The sequence below is a fragment of the Urocitellus parryii genome, chromosome 7, assembly GCF_045843805.1.
Source record: "Urocitellus parryii isolate mUroPar1 chromosome 7, mUroPar1.hap1, whole genome shotgun sequence".
Lineage (NCBI taxonomy): Eukaryota > Metazoa > Chordata > Mammalia > Rodentia > Sciuridae > Urocitellus > Urocitellus parryii.
Window position 1 is genome coordinate 1,076,615 of NC_135537.1, and position 24,441 is coordinate 1,101,055.

General features: G+C 55.7%; 1 protein-coding gene across 1 annotated transcript in view; it reads right to left on the minus strand.

The window, feature by feature from the left end:
• The window catches only part of Iqank1 (IQ motif and ankyrin repeat containing 1), a 30,226-nt gene that overhangs the window by 254 nt on the left and 5,531 nt on the right, over positions 1-24,441 (minus strand). Inside the window, exons 3-13 of the mRNA XM_077800743.1 lie at positions 6,695-6,828; positions 6,419-6,583; positions 6,150-6,341; positions 5,947-6,072; positions 1,201-1,346; positions 1,076-1,133; positions 876-968; positions 538-646; positions 344-437; positions 140-274; positions 11-62 (exon numbers count right to left, since the gene is read on the minus strand). Coding sequence (XP_077656869.1) covers positions 11-62; positions 140-274; positions 344-437; positions 538-646; positions 876-968; positions 1,076-1,133; positions 1,201-1,346; positions 5,947-6,072; positions 6,150-6,341; positions 6,419-6,583; positions 6,695-6,828 — 1,304 coding nt within the window. The remainder of the gene's footprint in view (positions 1-10; positions 63-139; positions 275-343; positions 438-537; positions 647-875; positions 969-1,075; positions 1,134-1,200; positions 1,347-5,946; positions 6,073-6,149; positions 6,342-6,418; positions 6,584-6,694; positions 6,829-24,441) is intronic.

The following is a 24,441-nucleotide window of genomic DNA, read 5'->3' on the forward strand; positions in this document are numbered from 1 at the left end:
GCTGCTGCACTGCAGGGAACAGGTCCACCTCCCGCAGGTCGAACACCAGTGGCTTCCCATACCTGTGGGGGGTGCTGATCAGGGCAGGGCAGGGCCTGGCCTGGCCCGGCTGGCCCCTCCCTGCCCCTTACTGCCTCACCTGAGTGCCCCCAGCAGAGCCAGTCGGATTCTCTCAGGCCTCAGGTGCTCTGGGTTCACAGCATCCACATAGTTGGTATCCTGGTAGCGCAGGAAGGTGGCTGCCTGGCCCGAAGGGTCGATGACAAGAGGCCACCTGGGGGCAGCCGCTGGGTCATCATCAAGTGAGCACACCCCAATTTACCCATGCCCAGACAGCACTGACCGGCCATCAGCACGGATGCGGTCACCCACGTCCTTCATCAGCACGTCATGGAGATCTGTGACCTGACACTTCAGTCCAGGCGCTTCCTCCTCCTCTGTGGGGAGGTCAGGGTGCAGCCCACAGAGATCCTGGTGTCCAGCACCCTCCCTGGGCCTCCCCTCTCCGGCCACAGCCTGCAGCAGAGCCCTGCCCACCTTCCTGCGTCTGCTCCCGCAGCTCCAGCCTGGCCATGGCCAGCATCTCTTCCGCCTTCTGTGCCTCCTGCCTCAGCCTGTCCACTTGGGCCTCTGAGTCCTTTATGGCCTAGAGGAGGGGAAATGCTGACCACCACTGGCTCTGTCCCCCACTTAGCTGCCACCCAGAGGCTTTCTCTGCTTCACACTGGGCCCGTGGACAACCTGAGGCCCCCAGCCAGGGCTTCCCCTTAACCCCCCTCCACCCCCCGAGGCTGCAGGCTGCAGGCTGCAGAGAGACCGCTGGGAATGGGAGGGCAGGACAAGGGCACCCAGGCCTCTGAAGGGAAGCGGCCCACCTGCAGCGTGAGCTCAGTCCTGCCCATGCACTGGTGCTCACACTCCTCGTGCTCCGTGATCCTCCGGTTGAGCTCGCAGTAGGCCTGCTGCAGCTGGGGGGAGGGGCAGGCCCCTAAGAAGGTCCTTCCACTGAAGGTCCTTCCACTGTCCCCTCCCTATTTGGCTCACCTCTGAAGGGAGGTCAGAGGCCACTGCTCACCTCCTTGTGACACCGCTGCTGCTCCTTGGCCAGTTGCTGCACCTTGAGGTTCAAGCTGGGACGAAATGGGGCAGATCAGAGGGCCCCCCACCAGCACCCGCTGCCCCGCTGCCCCTGCCCCTCTGCTGCACCGTTTGGCCTCCGCCTGCTTGTGTCTCTCATCCTCCTGGGCCCGGCGCTGCTGCTCAGCCTCCATGTTCTGGAGCATGGCCTCTGTGAGGCCCAGGTCCCAAGTCTGCAGCACGCTAGCTACCGCGTCCAGCGAGGCCACCTAATGACAGGATACCTGTTGTTCCTGAAGCATGCATGTTGGGAACCCACAAGGAGTCACTGCACTCTCATGTTAGAGAAAGGGCAGTGCAGTCCAAAAGCGGGTCCCTCATGGGCCCAAAACCTTGGTCACCATGGTTTCCAGACTACCCAGGGTCTTTCTGGGCTCCTTGCTCAAGTCCTGTGGTAGGGTCTGGAGGCAGACCACTCCTCTGCACGCTCTCCCCAGCCCCCAGTCCACTGCTCAGGCCTCCTGGCTGCCCACAGCCCCTGCCGGTCGCCCTGCAGAACTCACCCAGGACCTCTCCCTCCCAGCCCCACCCGGTCTGCATGCTGATGCCTGCCAGGTGCGGCCAGCAGGGGGAAGCAGGCCCTAAAGCTGAGGGCAGGCCCAACCAACCCTCCCTCCCTCCAGCAGCAAACCCACCACACCCTGAGGACCCCATGAGCGGGTGGCGCTGCTCCTGAAGGCCAGGACCAGCGCCTGACCCCTTCCACAGGGGCCTGCTGTGCAGGGAGGGTGGGGGTGGCTCCCTAACAGCTAACCCCCCCCATGGACACAGCTGGGGGCAGAGGCAGGGCAGAGAGGGGTCCTGTCCCATTGGGAACTGGGCCTGGCAAACAGAAGCCCAGGGAGCCCGCATCGCGGGGGGGGGGGGGGTGGGCTGTCCACTGTGGAGGAAGCACACAGGTGTGAGGCTAGAGGCCGGCCCCAGGCAGGTAGTGGGCAGTGGGAGGTGGAAAGGGAGGTGCTGAACCCAGACCAGATGGGGGTGAAGGGACGAGCCCTGGAGTGCTCCATGGCTGATGAGGCGGAGGGCTGGTGAAGATGGGTGACGGGCAGCAGAAGGTTCGTGGCGGGGAGGGAGGGAGGGAGGGAGGAGAGTTGCCCAGAGGGAGAGGTGGCCCAGGAAGCCCAAGCAGGCCGCACGTGGGAGGGAAGGACCCGAGGGTGCCTGAAAGTGGGTTGATGGGGAGAGTTCACAGACAGAGGGAAGGGTGCCCTGGCTGTGTGCAGATGCTGGAGGCAGATGGGGGGGAGGGGCTGCCGAGAGGGTTGTGGGCCTCCAGGAGGCCAGGGATGTGGCTGATGGGTAGAAAGTGGCCTCTCAGGACCTGTACATGGACGGGTTCAGGTCCACCAGTCTCTCCACCCTCTTTATAGCCGCTGTTAGCTCAAAGCCCTCCCAGAGCCAAATTCAATTGCTTTCAATGCATCTCAAATAAACATTCTCAGAGGCAGTTTGATTTGCCTACCCTGCGAAACTGCACTCAGCATCTACCAGTGACAGGTAAGACAAACCCTAGGGCTACCAAGACCCCCCAGGCTGGCAATGACCCTCTGAGCTCTCTGACTTGAGTTCCTCAAGAGGCACTAGGGCCAGGCGAGGTGGCTCATGCCTATAATCCCAGCAGCTCGGAGGGCGGGGATAGGAGGATTGCAGGTTTGAGGCCAGCCTCAGCAATTTAGCAAGGCCCTAAGCAATTTAGTCAGACTGTCTCAAAAATTAAAAAGGGCTGAGGATGTGGTTAGTGGTTAAACACCCCTAGATTCAACCCTTAGTACAAAAAACAAAAAAGAAAGACAGGCTCAGATGGATGGATGAATGAATGAATACAGGTGGAGGGTGACTGAAGGAATTTACAGTGTGTGAATAAATATCCCACTCTAATCCTTACTTGTATTGGTTTTTTGGGGGAGGGGGTATTTTTATTTCTACGTTTTTTTTTTTTTTTTTTTTTTTTTTGGTACTGGGGGTTGAACCTAGAGATATTCTATCACTGAGCTGCATCCCCAGCTCTTTTTAGTTTTTATTTTGAGACAGGATCTCACTAAATTGTCCAGGCTGGCCTTGAACTTGCAATCTTCCTGCCTCAGCCTCCAGACTTGCTGGGATTACAGGTGCACACCATCACACCCAGCCTGGATTGGGTTTCTAAAGACTGCACTCTTGGGATAAAGGTGACCCAGAGTTAGGCCCTCAAAGAGACTTTGGCTTAGCCTTGAAATTGGTAGGGTGACTCCAGGCTGTCAGTGCTCAGCACAGGTCAGGGCAGTAGGAGAGCCTTGGTCAAGGGAGGTGTCATTTTGCTGGGCTTCAAATTATTGCTACAGATAAAACATGACATGAGGGGCTGGGGAATGTGGCTCAAGCGGTAGCGAGCTTGCCTGGCATGCGTGGGGCGCTGGGTTCGATCCTCAGCACCACATAAAAATAAAATAAAGATGTTGTGTCCACCAAAAACTAAAAAATAAATATTGAAAAATTAAAAACACGACAAAAAGGCACAGAAAATAACAGAAAACAGTATGAGTGAAAACTTGCTAGAACTACAGGTTACAGAGATAATCCACAGGGATCCAGAGTTTGGAGTTATCAGCTACAGATGTTAAAATAATATATTTATTATGTTCAAGGAGATGGAAGCCTAGAGTGAGATTTTTGGTAAAAGCTGAAAGATGTGTGCACGCACGCACGCGCGTGTGTGTATGTGTGTGAAATGAAATTTCTAGAAATTAAAATTAACCAAATTAAGAAGAAAGCGTACATATTTAATAATCAGATAGATGTAGCTGGAAGAGAGAATTATTCAACTGGTAGAAATGTTAGAAGAAAATATGCAGAATAAACCAAGACAAAGTAATGGAAAATACAGAACCAAGTAGTTATTAGAGCTGTCCACTGTATATGTCCACCCCTCCACCTTCTAGACTAACGATGGGATCGCACTTCCTGATCGGCCGTGGTCATGGAGTCAAATGGCTTAAGGGTCTGGCCAGCGAGCTGCAAGCAACACTGATTTGCGCCAGGCCCTCTGGAGCCCTCTCCCTCTGACCAGCAACATTCAAGTGCAGCTGTACAGGTTAGGCATTTGATTCAGAATAAAGGTGGCAGAGGTGAGTACGATCTTCTGAAAAATGTGCCAGGAAAGTTGCACACTCGCATGACACGAACATGACGAGGGACTCACAGGAAACACATGGGTACTGCACAGATGTGGATCCCAGTGGCTGCGGGTCTGAACTCAAACATCTGGCAGATTGAGTAGGAAAATATCTTTGTGTCCGTGGGGATATGTGGAGATTTAAACTGACACAGAGCACCCAGCACAACGGGAAAGAGCCCTGGAGTTCACTGTGGTAAGACAGACAGAGTGAAAGAACAAGCACGTGCGACCGATGTTGAGGCTTGGTTTGGAACAGGTGAAGAACACTTCAGGCAGACAGGGCCATCTACCACTAATGTGCACAGGCACTTTTTTTTTTTTTTTTTTTTGTAACCCAGGGGTGCTTAACAGGGTCTTGCTAAGTTGCTCAGGTCGTTGCTAAGTTACTGAGGCTGGCCTTGAACTTGCAACCCTCCAGCCTCAGCCTCCCAAGCTGCTGAGATAACCGCAGCCAGTTGAGCCACCACACTCAGCTGAACAGGCATTTCTTTAAAAAGAGGTCTCAACACCTGTCAAGATAAGGCAGATTTCTCTCCTTCACTAATTAAAAAGCAGAGAGATGCAAATTAGAACCTCAGTGGGGCACCACTGTATGCCCACTGTAAACCTGCACTAAAATACCGACTCACCATACCATGCAGGACGTGGTGACTTGGGGAGAGGGACGGGGCCTGGCAGAGTTTTTGTTTTTGCATTTACATTTGGGTCTCTAGTCCACTGAGTTAACTTTGCATAAGGTGAGGTTCAGGTCAGGGCCTGTTTCTCTGCCAGCCAACGGAGAGGGCCGGTTTCCTGGCACATGACACCAGCAGCAGCGCCCAGGCACAGCGGGTCAAGTTTTCAGCAGCCCCAGACCCTCACCTGTGCTCTTCCACACCTCGCCGCCCACTGATACCCTGCTAGCCCAGGGACCTGGGCAGACAAGGGGAAGGGCAGGGCACAACAGGCCGGGCCTAGAGCAGCAGCCACAGGGTGGCGCCAACGTCCCAGGCTGGGCGAGACCCTGGCAGTCTACCCTGCCCCCCCCTCCCCACCCCACCCCGAAGGCCTGAGGCCCATCCCAGGACTGACTTCTAGGCAGCCTCAGTTTAGGGGTGGGACCTGAGTTGGGGACTGGGGGACATAAGTCGACTTAAAGGAAATGAAGGTAGCAGGCATGTCCTGACCTGGTTTCCCAGGGGCTCTTAGGCTCCCAGTAGCCTCCTGGGCCCCACAGTCCAAGGGCCTGGGAGGAGCTCGGCCAACACGCCAGCACCCTGGGAACTCCAGCCAGCCCCTGGAGTGGCCAGCCTCAGCCTCCTCATCTGGGGCTCTAACACTGCCTTCGGGTACGGTACGGGAGCCTGGAGGGTGATCAGGCAAACCTGCACGGAAGTCACCCAAACAACTCAGGTGGCTGTCACCTTGCCTGCAGGCAACAAGGAGGATTTTTATTTTTTGTTTGGTGCTGGGAATTGAACCCAGGGCGCTTTGCCACGACGCCACATCCACAGCCCTTCTTATTTATTATTTGGAGACAGGGCCTTGCTTATTTGCTGAGGCTGGCCTTGATCTTACGATCCTCCTGCCTCAGCCTCCCAAGTCGCTGGGATTACAGGCGTGCGCCACCGTGCGGCGACAAGGGAGATTTTGAGTCGGCGTCCGCCCCACACCTGCTCCGGGGTGCTCCCGTCGTCTGCGTACACTCGGGGGTCTGCTCCGAGCTTCAGAAGCAGCTCCACGGCCTCCAGGTGGCCCCCGAAGGCTGCCCGGTACAGCGGCGTTCTGCCGAAGGCGCCCTGCGCGAGGGGCCCCATGAGCCGGCGGCGGCTGCGCTGGGACCCACGACTCCACGCTGCCCAGCCCGCAGGCGCACCTTGCTGTTGGGGCTGGCGCCCAGCTCGGCCAGCAGCTGGATGACCAGGGCCTGCCCGCCCGCGGCCGCCTCGGACAGCGGCGTGTTCCCGTGGCTGTCCTCGCACTCCACCGTGGCCACGCGTCGCCGCAGCCGCCGCGCGCGGCCCTCCTCGTCGTGGCCCACGCCCTCGCGGGTCAGCAGCTGCTCCACCTGCGCCGGCCCGCAGCGCGTCACCTCGCGTCACCTGGCGTCACCTGGCGCCGCCGCGCCCGCCGCGCCCCACTGACCTCCTGCAGGACGGCCCGGATCTCGCCCACGTTGCCCTCGAAGGCGGCGTCCAGCAGGCGACCGCGGCGCCGTAGCTCCTCCTGCCGCTCGCGCTGCGCCGCCTCCTCCTGCTGCCGCTGTCGCCGCGCGGCCTCCTGCTCCCGGCGCACCGAGGCCAGGTAGGCCTGCCGGGCGAGGCCCTGGGGTCACTGCGCCTCAGCCCCGGGAGGACCCCGCCCCAGCCCCGCCTGGCCGCCGCCCCCACGCCCGGATCCGGGGCGGGCGCCCGCGCTCACCTCCCTCTGCAGCTTCTCCATCCGCTCCAGGTACTCCTGCCGCTCCTGCCTGCGCAGGGCCAGCGCCTGCCTCGCCAGGTGCTGCCGGAAGGCACACTGGATGCGGGTGGCCGCCTGGGCCTCCGGGGTGGGCCCTGGCAGTGGGGAGAGGATTCACATGCACCTAATCCTGGCGGGCGCCCCTAGCTCCGGATCTGCCAGATGAATGGAGCCTGCACCAACTGCCCCCGAGGACCCACACGTTCTCCGTCCAGCAGCCAAGCCTGAGCGAGCCAGCAGCACGCACCCCGCAAGCAGGGTCAAGAGCGAAGTCCCCCACCTCCCTGCGCCCTGAAAGTCAGGCCGTGAGCCCACCCCAGGACGGACCCAGCAGCCACAGACACAACACAGACGCCGGGCGGCCTGCGGCCCCAACCCCCTGGACTCAGAAGAGGGCAGACCCAAGCCCCAGCTGAAGAGGGCTGCCCCTGGCTGGGGTCACCTGAGAGGGTCTGAAGGCTAACCCTGCAGATGAGGTAGGAACCGAGTCAGCAAAGGAGACAAACAGTGAGGAAGGAGCAGCCAGAGGGAAAGGAGGGTGCAGCCCAGCTCTGGGCGGGGAGGCAGGCCACCCAGAGCCCTAGGAAGAAGGAACCGCAGAACAGACCACAGGAGGCCACAGGAGGCACCGGAGACTGGGCCAGCAGAGTCCTGGAGGGATCAGTGTCTCCAGGGCGTGGGACTGACCATGAACAAAGGTGAATTCTCAGAATAAGAAAATCCTGCCATGAAGCCAGGCCTGGAGGTGTGCATTGAGGTCCCTGCTACTCGGGAGGCTGAGGCAGGAGGATGTTTAGAAACCATCTGAACAACACAGAAAAACTCTCAAAACAAAAAGGTGAGGGAGGGAAAGGAAATCCTGAAATGAATCTTAAAAGGGACAAAAAAATATGCCGGTGATAAGACATGAACAGCTGCACCACGTCCAGCCGGGCCATTCAAGTACCCCCACAAAAGCGCAGACGGCCTGCAGGGACTGGGCCTTCCTACAGCAACCCAGAGGAGGCTGCCAATCCGGGTCCCCAAAGCTGGGGCGGCAGGTAGCCTGAGCAGATCCTGGGGGGAGCGGTCTGAGGCCTTGGAGAGCTCCGAAGTGAAGAGTCAGGGCCTGGAGAAGGAATCTGAGGCAGCCCAGGTCCTGTGGCCAACAGATGGAACAGCTTGCATGGCAGAGCCTGGGGCCAAGCGGACACGTCTGTACTCGGAGGGCTCGGCAGGGCTGGGGTTAGGGTGGCCACAATTAGCTAACTAAAGACAGGACAGGATGGAGGACATACACCAAAAAAGTGTCCTGCCTTTTCCCCAGCAACCCTGCTCTGGTAGGCGTCTGAAGGGCTTCACCCTTCAAGAAATAAAGCAGGCCTCGGCAGCCAGGGCCAGCCCCACACCTGGAGCTGCCTCTCTCCGCCTGGCTGCCCGCCAGACGCTCCGACCCCCAGGAGAAAGATGCCCTGTCCACGACTTCAGCGCGTCTCCAAGATGCTCCACCTACTGTGCTCAGCAACCAGAAATAATCAGGCAAGTGAAGAAAACAGACATGATTGAGAAATGATAAAAGTTGGACAAAAAACAGACCCAGAGAGCCAGCAATGGAGTCCCTAGAGCCAGGCGCTTAAAGAAATTTTTGGTTCTTTTTAGTTACATGTGACAGTAGAATGTATTTTTTAGAATTTTTTTTTTTAGTTATGTATGGACTCAATGCCTTTATTTGTTTTTATGTGGTGCTGGGATCAAACCCAGTGCCTCACACTTACGTGGTAAGAGCCCCACCACTGAGCCACAGCCCAGCCCCAGGAGAATGCATTCTGACATGTCTCTCTCTCTCTCTCAAACACACACACACACACACACACACACACACACACACACACACATTCTTGTGGCTGTACTTGGTGTGGAGCTGCTGGTCATGTGTTCATATATGAACACAGGAAAGTGATATCTGATTTGTTCTATTGCCTTTCCCATTCCCATTGCTCCCTCCCCCTTCCAATCTGGTGAGCCTTCACCCACCCCACCCCACCTATGTGAGTCAGCATCAGCATATCAGAGAGAACATTCAGCCTTCGGTTTCTTGGGACTGGCTTATTTCACTTATCATGATAGCCTCCAGTTTCATCCATTTACTGACATACAATGCTGTAACTTCATTCTTTACAGCTGAGTAATATTCCATTGTGTGTATGTACCACATTGTCTTTATCCATTCATCTGTTGAAGGGCACCTAGGTTGGTTCCATAGTTTAGCTATTGTGAATTGAGCTACTATAAACATTGATGTGGCCAAGTCACTAGAGTATGCTGGTTTTAAGTCCTTTGCATATATCCTGAGGAGTGGGAGAGTGGGTCAAATGATGGTTCCATTCCAGGTTTTCTGAGGAATCTCCACTGCTTTCCAGAGTGGTTGGACCAATTTGCAGTCCCACCAGCAGTGTGGGAGCGTGCCTTTCCCCACATCCTCGCCAACACTTACTGTTCCTTGTATTCTTGATAATTGCCATTTTGACTGGAATGAAATGAAGTCTTTTTTTGTAGTTGTAGATGGAAAGTGTGCCTTCATTTTATTGGATTCATTTTTGTGTGGTGCTAATTAACCCAGCGCCTCACACACGTTAGGCAAGCCCTGTGCCATGGAGCCCCTGCCCCAGCCCCACATTCAAGGCTCCTGGAGAGAGTTTTTGAAAGCTTTGATATGCATCACAAAACCCAGAAAGGAGCAATACAAAGAAAAGCAAGCAACACAGTCAGCCCAAACCACAAGTGAAATTGCTATAAAGTAGCGAGAGGAAAGAGCCTTAAGTCAGCGAAAGGACACAGACCTGTCTCTTCAGAGGGAAAACAAGTACTTCTAAAGGCCGCCGACGCAGAACTTGGAGAGAATCCCGGATCTCACGGATGCTGGAGGAAGCCCAAATGGGCCACAGTGAAGGTGTTCTGAGCTGTGTCTGGTGAGGGGTCCTGTGGAGGCGGAGATGCTCTGAGTGTGGTGGGCGCACCTGCAGCCCCGGGGGGCACGGCGCGGGACCAAGGCCGGCCAGGCCCCCCAGCAAGGCGACGACTCAAAAAGAAAAGAGAAGAAAGAGGGGAGGACCGGGCCCAGCAGGCAGACAGGTAAGAGGGGAGCACCCAAAGGCGTTGGGACCCCAGAGGAGCTGGGGTATAGAGGGCTGTCAGACCAGAGTTTAAAAACTATTTGTTGCTTATAAGGAACATATCCAAAGGCTAAAGACACAGGAATGACAACCAGGAGGAGACGGTCAATTACATATTGTGACTGTCGGTGCTCTGTTAACCTCAGGCCAGGGGACTTGAAGTGACAGTGTCACTAGAACTGAAGGAGAAGGTCTCAGTGGGAGAGCTCTGCTCACTTCGTGGGAGGCACTGGCCTCGAGTCTCAGTACCACATATATATAAATAAAAATCAAGGTCCTTCGACAACTAGAAAGTATTTTTTAAAAAATGTTTCAAATGATTTGGGGATCAGTTCATCAAAATAAAACACAAAACTGTATGTCCCTAGCAGTGGGGCTTCAAAATATATAAAGAGAGACTGCACGTGGGAACAGTTAACCTACAATCACAATGGAGCTTGAGAAACATCTCCGTTAACAGACAGATCACAAATCAGTAAGGATCACAGATTTTACATGGCATTAACACACTCGATATATAGAATATTGGACCCAATAGTGGTAGAAGGCACATTCTTTTAGACATACCTGGAAGATTTACCAAAATAGATTATATAAACTATGAAGCACATTTAAACAAACTCACTATTGAGATCACATTGAATATATTTTAATGCCATTGAAATTAGATGATAAAGTGTGACTAGAGATACCTACACATTTAGAGATCATGAATTGCACTTTATAATAGCTCACGGTTCACACAGAAACCGTCCTAAAAACTGGAAGGTGAGTGAATAACAAGGCTACCCGTTAAAGCTGCCCAGCCAGGCACAGTGGGCACAGCCCTGGACCCCAGCCACTCCAGAGACAGAGAGGGGCCCACTTCAGAGCTACTCTGGGCGGCTGTTTTGAAGGAGGGATGAAAAGGCAGGTCCAGAAACCTGGGCACCACCTGGCTGTGGGTGACCACTCCTTCTCACCCAGACAGTAAAGAATAACACTGAGATGGCCCTGGAGTGACCAAGGCAGCTGAAACTCGGAGTCCCTCAGGGGTCTGGTACAGGGGACGGCACCACACCCACAACCAGAGACCTGCCCCACCTCCCACTGGACCCAGGGCAGGACCACCGCTAAGAAGCACCAGGAAGACACCCCCGCCCCCCGCAGAGACCAGGGCACAGGAACGGGAGAAGGCTCTCCTGGCCCACACGGAGCCAGACTGGGGAGGAGGAGAGCTCTTCCCCAAGAGGACTCCAGGCAGCCATGGAAGGAAGGGGGGACGGTCACCGGACACCTGGGGTGGCGGGAGACTGGGGAGAAGAGTTTTTCCCCCATCTCAGCAGATCTCCCCCAAGACGCTTATGGGACATCAGGGCAGGGACTGCCTCAGCCCAGCCATCAAGGGGGCACCACAAGCCTCAGGCCCGGCCAGCCCTGTGGAGCCAGACAGAGCCCCAGGGAGAGGGCTGGACAGAGTCACCTCTACCCTTCAAATGTGTCAAGGTCATGAAAGAAAAGTTGTGACTGCAGGGAGAGCGGCCGGCTGCAGTAGCCGGAGAGTGACAGAGGACCGCAGAGGGGCGTCCTGCAGCAGCTGGCCACACCTCAGGGTCCTCCTCGGGCAGCCCTGCTATCAAAGCTGATTTCCTGGTCCTGGGCCACCATGCTAGCCAGGAATATGTGGGGAATCGCATACTGATTTTGTTAATTTTGTGTAAGTCTAAAATCAATAGAAAATAAATAAGATTTCACATTGTATTTAGATAGAGATGTAAGAAACACCTCTGCAGGGTCCAGTCGCTGTCCATCTTTCCTGTGCTGGTGGATGGATGCCCCCATTCTCTGGCTCCTGGAGGACGGTAATGGAAGAAATTCCCAGAGTAGAGCCGAGGGGCCCTCCGACGGTCCTCTGCGGAGCCTGCACTCACGGACTCCAGGTCGACAGGGGCCAGCGCCCCGCCGCAGGGTGAGCCCTGGTCTTGGGCTTCTCTCCTCGGCGCTGCAGCCCCCCTGGCCACCCTTCCTGCCCTCTGCACGCCCCAGAAGTGACGCTCTTCCTGGAGATGACCTGGACACATCTCCCGGCACCCCAGGACACCTCGGAAAAGCCAGCGTTCCTCTGTTGGCACGTGACCGTGGGCCCTCATCTCATGCCCTGCACACGGCAGGGTGACTGGCTGCCCTCGCGGGCTGCAGGCGCTGGCAAGGGACCGGCACCACACGCCGCGACCCGCAGGGCTCAGCCCAGCGCCTGGGCAGAGTCCTCCGTCTTTCTGGCTTGAGCATTTCACTTAAAAATGTAGAACTTGCCGCCTTTGTGCGTTTCTGAATGGACACCTGAAATGCCTGGTAAGTTAAATAGTCACAAAAGATCAGATTTCTGACTGGTGTCCTGAGAACTTTAAGCTACAGCTGTTACTTTACTGTGGAATACAGACATGGTGACCTTCTAAACACACACCAGTTTCTAATAATCAGAAACGATCCATTTTGTCTTTCTCCTTTATATCTATCACACTCTCTTCAATGATCTACCCTCATCAATTTTAGGCTTTTTTAAAATCAATAATCCTGTTATATACTTATTGACAAAAAAAAATCACAGTTGGACTTTATGTTCTTTTGAGGGCTATTTTTTAAAACTTCCCTATAGGTTCTACATTTCTAAAAATCCTTCTGGGTCGTTATCACTATCACGGTCAGCATACGATCATCCACAATAAGATGAACTCCATGCACGAGTCGGCTGCAGAATCACAGACAGGACAGAAAGGTCAGGGAGGTCTCTGTGGTGAAGTAGCCAGGCCAGCCCTCTCCCCTCCTGGCTTCTCCCACCAGCCACGCCGTGCCGGACAGTGCCGGCGGGGGTATCCACAGAACCCCAGAAGTGGGCGGTAGAGTTGCTCCCCTCCTGCAGGCTCCCCAGAGGTGCCCCAGGGCAGTGGCTGGTGACGGTCAGCAGGGCAGAATGCCACCTGGCCTCAGCCTGCTCGCGCTGTTCCTAGGGTGCAGAGCTACACCTGCCCGCACAGGAGCTCCCACAGACATGGGACTCTCATTTGCCCCTCTTCCTGAAAGTCACAAGGGTCCCTTCGTGATGAGGGTCTGGTTGCCACGTCCAGCTCCTATCCTTCTCCCCCAGCTCCATGGAGGTACTATGGGTAGAGGCCAGGAGGTGCCCAGGAGGGAGGTGGAGGCCACCCAGGCTGCCCCTGCCTGTCCTCACTGTTCCAGCCTGGCATAGAAGCAGTGCCATCCGATGGGCAGCCCTGGATGGCCTCTCGGAGGAGCCAGCTCAGGGCTGGGCAGTTGCAGCCTCGGGTGGGGGGACAGACCTTCACAAAGACACCCCAACCGTGTGGCGCCCTCCATCTGTGAGTCCTGGGAGCTGTGGCTGCTCAAGTCAGCCGGTCCTCTCCCAGACCTCCCGCAGCTGCTCGGCCCTTCTTCACATCAGGACGCAGCCAGCCGTCTGCTCTCCTGGCTGTAGCCTGGTGGACACAGCACTGCTTTCCGAAAGCCAGCACGCAGGCAACCCTAGCAGACGCAGTCACCCACCCGCCTTGTGTGCTGGCCCCTGAGCACAGGCCGGCTCCTGGTGGAAGAGGGCCAGATGCCAGCAGCCCAGGAGCAGGTCAGCCCTGACCAGCCCACTCTGAGGGTGAGAGGGAGCCTGGCTCCTGGGCCCACCCACCCCTGGCCAGTTGCCCATGAGTCCCGATACTGGGCTGGCCTGCCAGGCCCCCCCGGAGATTGCAAGTTTGGCCCAAGTTCATCTCACTGGAACCCCAAGTTTCTGAACCTGGGGCCAAAGAAGACAATCTTCATGCTGGCCCGAGGGCTGGTCACTTGGCGGTGTGAAAAGCTGATTTCTCTTGCCATGGGTTCCCTGAGCTGAAGGCCACTGCCGAGATCCGCGCCCCTAGCGGAGGTGAGGGGCTCAGGCACACCCAGCTCCCCAGTGTGGCCAGAGCCGCCGGAGGGACCTCGGAGGGACCTCGGAGGCACCTCGGAGGCACCTCGGAGGCACCTCGGAGGCTCTAGACTACCACGGACTGTGCCTGGGTTCCACACGGAAAGCCCTGCCCCCGCCCCGCACTGCGGTCCCTGGCTCTAGAGGCGCTCCGGCCGGGGGGGGGGGGGGGGGGGGGGGGGGGGGGGCGTCCTCCTGCAGCGCAGGGCCCAGGAGGGCTGCCTTCCCGCGCCCCCTTGGCCCTGCCCCGCTGCGGTTTGCCACGCTGTCGCCATGCAGCGTGAGGCCCGCCCCAGGCCAGTGACCCGGCCTGGGCTCCCCCTCTGCCTTCACCGACCACTCAGAAGGCACAGCTGCCCCCGCCGGGCCGGCGCGCAGGACCGCCAGTGCTGGCTTTCACCGGACAGGGCCAGCGACAGCCTCGCGCCAGCCTCCCTGCCAGCTCACACGGCTCCCCCAAGGCCCTGCACACTGTTGGGGTCTGCGCCCGTTGGGCCTGGTGAACAGGGCGGCGCGGACCTGGCACACATTAGTAAGTGTTCTAGTCAACTTTTTGTCACTGTGACCAAAAGACCTGAGGAGAACAACTTAAAAGAAGCAAAGTTTATTTTGGCTCATGGTTTCGGAGGTCCAGTCAGGCCATGGTCAGAGAACTCCAACGCTCTTGGCCCAAGGGGAGGCCGAACATGATGGTGAAGGATGTGGCAACCAGAGAGAAGCAGAGAGTTCTGCTCACCAGGGACACAATATAAACTCCAAGGACCCTCCCAGTGACCTGCCTCCTCCAGTCACGCCCCACCTGCCTGCAGTCACCACCCAGTCAACCCACTCAAGTGGATTAATCCACTGATTAGATTACGACTCTCACCTCAACCACTTCACCTCTGAGCAATGTGTACTGTCTCACACGAAGCTTTGGGGTCCCCTGATGTCTAAACCACAAAAGAGAGTCATGTGCAAGGCACGGAAATCCAGAGTCCCACAGCGTTGGCCTGGTGTGTGTGAGAACACCCTGGAAGGTGGGAGGCAGGTTCCTGCACCTTGCACCTCCCGTCTGCCCACCCTGCCACATCACGGGGCGGGAAGAACTCTGAGCTGCGTTTCCACCAGGATGCACACAGGCGTGGGCTCGAGTGCGTGGTCTAGTGGCCCTGAACGGTCAGGCCCGGGAGGCAGGAGTGAGCAGATGGAAGGCTGGAGGCTGCCTGGTCGGAGACAGCCCTGTGGAAGGAGGGCGTGAGCAGACAGCACAGAGTGGGAGGATGAGTGTGCTCCTACGCAGATGGTCACCAAGCCACGTGTGGCAGGGGGCACCAGAAGGGACGTCAGGAGAAAAGGGTGCCACGTGCTAACTGAGGCCACTCTCCCCAGCCCCTGGCTGTAGTCACTGAGCCATGTTCAGAGCAGCCCTGGCACTGCCCTGCAGCATAGCCTCCGCCCTCCTGGACGCCCAGTCCAGAGCAGATGTCAGCCCTGGCCCTGCACTGCCCCACAGCCCAGGCGCGGCCAGCCACTACTGACTGGTCCACCATAGGAGCCCTGGGCCCAGGAGGGGACGCTCTCCAGACTCACTGAGGAAGTGTGTTTGGACATGAACTTGACCTTCTTGTCTGCAGTGATGGCCAGCACCAGTGGCCCTGGGAATACTGACCCCACAGCACAGGCACACAGCCCTGACAAGGGAACCACTTCCCAGCAGGCTTCATGCCATGGACTCTGCTGGGCTTAGCAGAGGTCACATCTGGACAGCGGTGCCCCAGGGAAAAGACTAGCCTGGCCCCGCTGCCCTGCCTCTGGCGTCTGGGCCTAGTAGTCCCTTCCCTCTGAGCTCCTGACCCATGGAACACAGTGAAGGTAATGGACATCTCTTCAAGGCTCAGGTCACGGGAGGCGGCCACCTTATCTTGGTAGCAGATGCCCCCCTTCTGGCTTTGGTGTGGCCAGCAGCTCTGGAGAGGCCCAGGCACGACGGGCAGCCGCAGGAAGGGCCTCTGGGCCCCACGGTGCAGAGCAGCCTGGGGAGCTGCGGCCCGGGGAGAGAGCCCAGGCCCCACCCCTGGGCTGGCCACAGAGGCTACCAGATAAGGAAACAGCCAGATTCTTGGTGCTGAGTGAGGCAGCAACAGGTCACTGGTTTGCTACTTGCAATCACAGAGTGACACCAAGAGGCAGCTGCCATTGTGGCTAAAGTGACTTCTAGGGATTTAAAGGGCCAGTGCTCTTTTCCACCTTCATTTTTCTCTTTTTCTGCTTTTGAAGTCAAAGGTTAAAGACTAGGACATTCAAAATAATTGCACATATGGGGAAACTTGGAAGGAAGGGCTCAGAAAAGACCTGAGAAGACCTGGAGAAGCCCAGACAACCTAAACCACAGACCCCAGCGAACCCTGGGGGCCGATTTCCACATTAGTGAACTCAAATGCCATGTTCAACAACAATCACAAGCCTCAGAGAAACAGGAAAGCACGGCCCACTCAGGAAAAAATCAACAGGCTGCCCCTGGAGGAGGCCCTACGGCACGTCTAGTGGCCGGCCACTGAAAGGTGTCAGAGTCTGAGCCAGGGCAGGAGGTCGAAGGTCAAGAGAACGGTGAGTCGCAAAACAGGAGCAGGAGCAGGAGCAGAGAACCACGGAGAACCCCGCAACCGCCCAAGGAAAGTTCACCAGGGGGACTAAAAGGACACGTGAGCGGCCGCAGGGAGAACCAGCGGACCTGGACACAGGACGGCGGACCTGGACACAGGACGGCGGACCTGGGGACAGGACGGCGGACCTGGGGACAGGATGGCGGACCTGGACACAGGAGGCGGACCTGGACACAGGATGGTGGACCTGGACACAGACTGGCAGACCTGGGGACATGATGGTGGACCTGAGGACAGGATGGCGGACCTGGACACAGGACGGCAGACCTGGGGACAGGATGGTGGACCTGGACACAGGACGGCGGACCTGGGGACAGGACGGCGGACCTGGGGACAGGACGGCGGACCTGGACACAGACTGGCGGACCTGGACACAGGACGGCGGACCTGGACACAGGACGGCGGACCTGGGGACAGGACGGTGGACCTGGGGACAGGATGGCGGACCTGGACACAGGATGGCGGACCTGGGGACAGGATGGCAGACATGATCAGAGCTGGAGAGCAGGAAGAGGAGACCAAAGTTCACCACCCAGTGAACTGCAGGACAGCACCAAGCGGACCAGCACTCACGGTGGGCTCTCAGAAGAGAGGGCAGAGGGCAGATGGGAGGAATGTGCCTGTGCGGGAGACGGAATGAGGACCGCTCCAGGAGCTCCAGGTGAGGAGACAGTCACGCTGGGCCGAGAGGGCCAGGAGCCAGGGAGAAAGAAGTGAGCTGCGCGTACCAGGGACCCTCAGCGAGACTGTTAACAGAGGGGCTGGGCCACGGCTCCGTGGGGGGCTCGCCTAGCAGTGGGAGGCACTGGGCTCCACCTTCAGCACCACATAAAAATAAGTAAATAAATAAGGGCATTGTGTCCACCTACAACTTAAAAAAATGTAAAAATAATTAAAAGGTATTAAAAATATTTTTTAAAAATTAAAAAAAGATTATTAACATGTTACTTGTCAGTTAACTTGGAAGCCAAAAAGCTGAGATATAATATATTTGAAGTGCTAAAAAAAACCCCCAACCTGTCCACCAAGAATCCTGTATCCAGCAGAACTCTTCCTCCCAGGTGAAGACACCTGAGCCAACAGCGGGGAGCCGCGGCCCGGGCCAAGAGTTGGAGGCCAGCCTCAGCAACCTAGAAGGCCCTGTCTCCAACTTAAAAAGGGCTGGGGGTAGGGCTCAGCAGTAGAGTACCCCCCAAAATGAGGAAGAAACCGAGACACTCCCAAATAGACACAGACCGAGGAGTGATGCCAGGGGCCGCGCCCGGCCAGGGCGCTCAGGGGTGCCCGGCCTGGAGCAGAGGCCCTGATGGTGTCTCACAGGCCGCCAGGAAGCGGGGCTCAGCAAGCCGAGGGCCAGGCAGGGATGCACCCTGGTCTTCCGGGACACAGTTTGTGACTCTGCTTTTTGGTTTTTTACATTATTTGAGAGACTAATGCTTTTTTAATTTTTATTTATTTCTATTTTTTGAATTTTTTTATACTGGGATTAAACCCAGGGGTACTCTACCACTGAGCCACACCCCCAGCCCCTTTTCTTTTTTATTTTAACAGGGTCTCTAAGTTGCCACGGCTGGCTTCCAACTTGTGAGCCTCCTGCCTCAGTCTCCTAAATTGCTGGGATTACAGGCGTGCACCACTGTGCCCGGCACTTTTAAAAAATTTCTAAGAGCTGGCATGAAGTGCTCACCTTGGCAGAAGACATACTAAAATCAGGACAACACAGAGAGGAGCAGCATCACCCCTCCGTGCAGATGGCAGACTCCCTGGCTTTTGAAGTGGTGGGTGGTCTATGGACGGCCCACACTTGCTGTGCTCTATCACAGCTGCCTCTCACTGTGGGGACAGCTAGCAGTACCTCGACCTGGGTCTGTAGGGCCACATCTTGTTTTCCACACGATGCCAACGCATTTAAAATAATTACTAGAAAGCCAGGTGCCATGGCACACATCTGTGATCCCAACAGCTCGGTGGGCTGACGCAGGAGGGCTGCAAGTTCAAAGCCAGCCTCGCAATTAGCCAGGCCTTATCTCAAAATAAAAAATAAAAAAATGGCTGGCAATGTAGAGAGTGTGCCTACTGCCTGTGAGGCCCACGGCTCGGACCCTAGGACCACACCAAGAGTATAAATGGATCAAACTCTGTTATGGTTTAGATGTGAGCTGTCCCCCAAAAGCTCATATGTGAGACAATGCAAGAAAGCTTAGAGGCGAAATGATGGGGTTGTGAGGCCTTGACCTGGTCAGGGCATTAATCCCTTCCTAGGGGTTAACTGGGTGGTGACTGTGGGCACGCGGGCGTGGCCACAGGAGGTGGGTCCCTGGGGCAGTGCTTCTGGGGTCACTTATTGTCCTTGAAGATCTCTCTCTCCCCCTCTCTCCCCCCTCTCCCCCTCTCTCCCTCCCTCTCTCTCTCCCTCTCTCTCTCTCTCTCCCTCTCTCTCCCTCTCTCTCTCTCCCTCTCCCTCCCTCTCTCTCCCTCTCTCTCTCCCTCTCTCTCTCTCCCTCTCTCCCTCTCTCTCTCCCTCTCTCCCTCTCTTCCTCTCTCTCTCCTCTCTCTCTCTCTCTCTCCCTCTCTCACTCCCTCTCTCTCTCTCTCTCCCTCTCTCTCTCTCTCCCTCTCTCTCTCTCTCTCTCTCTCTCTCTCTCTCTCTCTCTCCCTCTCTCACTCCCTCTCTCTCTCTCTCTCCCTCTCTCTCTCTCTCTCTCCCTCTCTCACTCCCTCTCTCTCTCTCTCTCCCTCTCTCTCTCTCTCCCTCTCTCTCTCTCTCTCTCCCTCTCTCACTCCCTCTCTCTCTCTCTCTCCCTCTCTCTCTCTCTCCCTCTCTCTCTCTCTCTCTCTCTCTCTCTCTCTCTCTCTCCCTCATCAGGGATTGTGTCATGGACCAAAAAAGCTGACTCCAACAGGAATGGTCCCTGAGAAGCGGGGTCGTTGCTGGGAGGAACCTGACCACAGCTTCAGAAGCCTTTGGAGCTTTCTGGAATGTGTGGAGGGGTTTTGGAAACGCTTCAGAATGCTGTATGGACTTGATGGCGGTTGCAGCGGGAGTTTAGAAGCCAGAAGGCAGAGGGACTGCAGACGTGAAGATGGGCTGGAGGTTCAGAGCAGCAGGAGGACGACTGGAAACTGGGAGAGAGGCCGTTTGTGTCAGGCTTTGGCTAAAAGTGGAGAACATTTTGCCCACGTCTTGAGACTTTCTGTGCGGCTGGATTCACAGATGATGGACTTCTTACTCTAGACCGCCTGGCATTCAGGCAGTCAATGAATACTGAACCAGCTTTCAGCCAAGTTCACTGTGATAATCTGGAGCAGGAGGCAGAGCTGGAGGATTTTAAAGACTTACAGTTTGGTCATAAAACGGGGACTAAGGAGACTGTAGTTGTTAAAGACATTACAGATTCCGCGTACTTTACCCAAAGACAATAAGAATGTGAAAGAAGAAACTCCCGTGAGAAGAGACCACGGGGCATTCTGCCGGCACAAGAGGCTCAGCCTCGGCACTCAGAGGCGGCTGCACCACAGCCCTTGGAGGCCCAGCTACTGCCCAAGACGGCGGCAGACCTGGGCAGAACCGCGAGGTCCTCCTCTCGTTGCTCTCATCAGGTCGTCTGGTCGTGGCAGTGAAAACACTGACTACAACACGCTCCAGTCAAAAGAGAGAAACTGACAGAGGGACAGGAGTCTGTGGTATCTAGGAAAGCTCGCTCCAGATCCAAAGACACAAACGGGTTGAAAGGAAAAGATGAAAAATTATTCCATGCAAACAGGAACCGAAGGGGGAAGGGCCGGCGCTGTCCCTATCAGACAGAGTGATGTTTATGTGGAGACAAGGAAGAACACTTAGAGCAATAACAGATTCAAAATAGAGTGTATACCAGCCGCAAACATGTACTGACCTAAGGTTGGCCGTTGGGACACCTGACGCAGTTGGGCATCGTGACACACATCTGTGATCCCAGAAGCTCTGGAGGCTGAGACAGGAGGATCACAAGTTCCAGACCAATCCCAGCAACTTAGCAAGGCCCTAAGCTACTTAGCAAGATGCTGTCTCAAAATAAAAAATAAAGAGGGCTGGGGATATGGCTCAGTGGTCAAGTGCCCCTGGGTTCAATTGCCAGTATCAAAAAACGAAAGCAGAGATGGATTAAAACAGAATGCAGCCCTCCAAAATCTGTGGGATGCAGCAAAAACGGTGCTGAGAGGGAGACTGTGACTGTAAATGCTCGTTTCATTAAACAAGGACGTCCCATGGACACCTCACTTCACTTAAGGAACGAGGAAAAGAAGGCTAATGCCGAGTACAGAGGTGCGTGTCTGTGATCCAGTGACTTGGGGGAGGCGGGAGGACCCCAAGTCTGAGGCCAGCCTCAGCACCTTAGCAAGACCCTGTCTCAAAATAAAATTAAAACAGAACTGAGGATAAGTCAGGGAGGAAGCAAGCCAAGGCAGCTGCCTAGCAGGCAGGAGGCCCTGGGTTCAACTCCCAGTGTGGAGGGGAAAAAAGAAAAAGAAAAGAGAAGAAAGACGAGGAAGACTCACTCCAGGATAGCATAGAGAAGGAAATAAAGAGACAGGTAAATGAAATGGAGAACAGAAAAAGAAAGTCAATGCAGCCAAAACTTGGTTCTTCAAAAAGATCAACAAACCTTTAACTAGAGAATAAAGAAAAAGAAAGAAAAGATGCAAATTACTAAGATCAGAAAGGAAAGTGGGGCTGGGCACGGTGGCTCAGCCTGTCATCCCAGCGCCGGGGAGGCTGAGGCAGGAGGATCGCGAGTTCAAAGCCAGCCTCAGCAACGTCGAGGCAGTGAGCAATTCAGTGAGACCCTGTCTCTACATCAAGTACAAACTGGGGATGGGGCTCTGTGGGTGAGTGCCCCTGGGTTCAATCCCTAGTATGCCCCCCGCAAAAAGAAATGAAAGTGGGGACAGTACTGCTGATTCCACAGAATAAAAAAGACCATCAGAACAAGTGTACAACAACACATAGGACGATCCGGATGAAATGCAAGAACTTCTAGAAACACAAAAGCTAAAAAAAGTAGTCATGAAGGAACAGGAAGTCCAAACAGACCTGTAAGTGTAAAGGGATGGATTCACCATCAAAATCTTCCAACAAAGGACAGCCCTGGACAGGGCGGCTTCAGAGGTGAATTCTCTGATACACTTAAAGAAGTCACACCCACCCTTCTCACCTTTTTCAATAAGAGGATGGGATGCTTCCTAATTCATTCTGTGAGACCTTCATTACCTAATATCAAAGCCAGACAGATGCCACAAGCCAATTCTAGAGGGATACCTCTTGGAGCATTGGTGCAGAGGCCCTAAGAAAACACCAGCAAGCTGCGTTCAACAGCACCTGAAGGGCTCAGACCCCTTGACCCAGTGGGACTCATTTCTGGAGTGCAAGGATGGCTCAATACATGAAAACTGATCAGTTTTAACATATTAAAATATGAAAGGGGAAAAAACACACATGATCACTGTAACTGGTGCAGAGAAAGCGTTTGACAAAATTCAACCCGTTTTCAGGACAAAACCACCCAGCAAACTAGAAATGGAAAGAAATTTCCTCAGTCTGACAAATGTCATTTATGAAAAACCCACAGCAAACATCATACTCAATGGTGAAAGAGTGGAAGGAAAAGAATGCCCGCTTCCATGTATTCTATTTAACACAGAAGTGGGAGTCCCTGCCAGAGCAATTAGGCAGGAAAAAGAAATATATTGCACCCAAATTGGAAAGGAAGAGTAAAATTATCTTGCAGGTGATATAATTATTTTGCAGGTGATAAATTTTATAAACAAAAAACTGTAGATATGCTGCCCGACAATCTGTTAGGACTAAAAAAAAATAGATGAAGCAAATGGCAGCAGCATCTTCTCCACGATACAGGCCAAGTGCCAGACGGTGCTGTGGCCCGGCCCTCCCCATCCAGTGTGATGGGAGGTGATTCTGTCCCATGTGTGGGGTAAGCAGATCCAGCTGCTGGTGGGAGACCTATGCTGGCGCCTTGGCCAGTGGAGCCAGGGGCCATTATGGAAGGAAGAGCACGCAGGAGTCCATGAAACTTCCTGCCTCCATCACCGAAGCAAACCAGGTCGCTACTATTTTGTTTCCTGGAGGAACTGCATCCATTAATACCAACATGGAAGGTAGGGAAGCAGGAGCAGTCTCCAAAGCATCACCATTCCACTCGCTTGTCTGGCCTTTGCATAAGCAAATTAACAAAGACCGAAGAGGATGCACTCCAGGAAGCCCAACAGGCGAGGCACCCAGGAGCACTGCCGCTGGCTGTGGTCTCTTTACTGCAACAGGTGGACAGTTCCTGGCACTTGGTAGGCAGATGCAAAACCAGTCGCCCTCGATGGCCAAGACTGCAGTGCACCCTCACCCTCCTACCCAAGGCCAGGGTTTCTCTCTGAGCCTCTGTCTTAGTATATTCATAAAGACCAGGTAGGCAGAACAATGCCCCCTTCCCAAGACGCCCACACTCTGTTTCCTGGAACCTCTGAGAGTCCAGGGAACGGGGAGTTAAGGTCCCTGATGAAATCAGGTCACCAACTGGCTGACCTTAAAATGGGGAGATGTAGTGGTGGCCGGCCAGCTGCTCCCACAGACTCAGGAGGCTGAAGCAGGAGGACTGCAAATTCAAGGACAGCCTGCAACTTAGTGAGACCCCGCATCCTCATAAAAAACAAAAGGGCCGCGGCTGTAGCCCAGGGGCAGAATGCTTACCTGCCTGAGAACCTGTGTTCAACCTGAATACCAACAAAGAGAGGAGGAGAGTGGTGGGGGATCCTCCATCACCACCTGGATCCAGTGCCACCGCAGGTAGAAGAGGCCGAGGGAGGCGGAAAGGGCGAGTCAGAGGAAGGAGATGAGACTGGCACAGTCGCTGACTCTCGAGAAAAAGGGGCCTGGAGCCTGAGGGCATGTTGAGAAGTTGGAAGGGGGCACACCACAGACTCTGCTTCAGCCTCACCAGGAAGAGTACGCCCTGCTGCTCCCTTGCTGGAGCCCAGGAGGCTGTGAGCCCTAGGAGTGGAGGTGCTCAGTGTGGTGGTGGCGGTGTTTTGGTGCCGGGGATTGAACCCAGGGGCACTCGGCCACTGAGCCACAACCCAGCCCTAGTCTGTATTGTATTTAGAGACAGGGTCTCGCTGAGTTGCTAAGGGCCTGGCTTAGTTGCCGAAGCTGCTTTGAACTCGTGATCCTCCTGCCTCAGCCTCCTGAGCCGACAGGATCCTAGGGGTGGGCCACGGCGCCCAGCTCAGTGTGTGCTGTTGTAAGACCTAGGTTCTCAGTAATCACTGCAGCAAGGAAGAAGGACAGGGACAGGGTCATCTTAACACTCTGCTGGCCCTGGGTTTGCCTGGACATCCTAAGGTGAGGCATAAACCACTGCACCTAGTGCCTCCATTCAGCAAGAAGGGCCCAGGGCTCAGCAGGCTCCCAGGACCTCGGAGGCACACTGTCCCTTCAGGAGACGTTGCTCTGGCCCACACACTGAAAGGCCTGGGAGGGCTTCTGGGGAAACAGAGGCCAGCTGAGGCGTGACCGCCAGCCTGCAGGGACCTCACACTCAGACGCAGCCTTCGAGGGTGTGGGAGGGACGGTGCCGCGCAGGCCCCTGGGCCACCGACAAGCTGGCTTTCTGCTTCACGGTCCTGGCATCGAGGACACAGCAGAGTGTCTGTGGCCACGGGTGGCGAGGGGCAGGCTGGGTGGGGTGAACAAAGCGCACAGCGCACACATGTCCACCACAGTCCTCGGGGGGCAGAGGACGATGAGCAAAGGGTTGTGCAGGGTACCCAGTCAGCCCCTGCACCAGCACCACTCCAGCTGCACTGCCACCATCGGCAGCCCCAAGGCCAGCAGTGAGGGGCAGACCCAGTGGGTCCCCGGCCACCCACTTGCTGTGGCTAGGAAGACCGAGTGGGCACCGGCACAGGCAG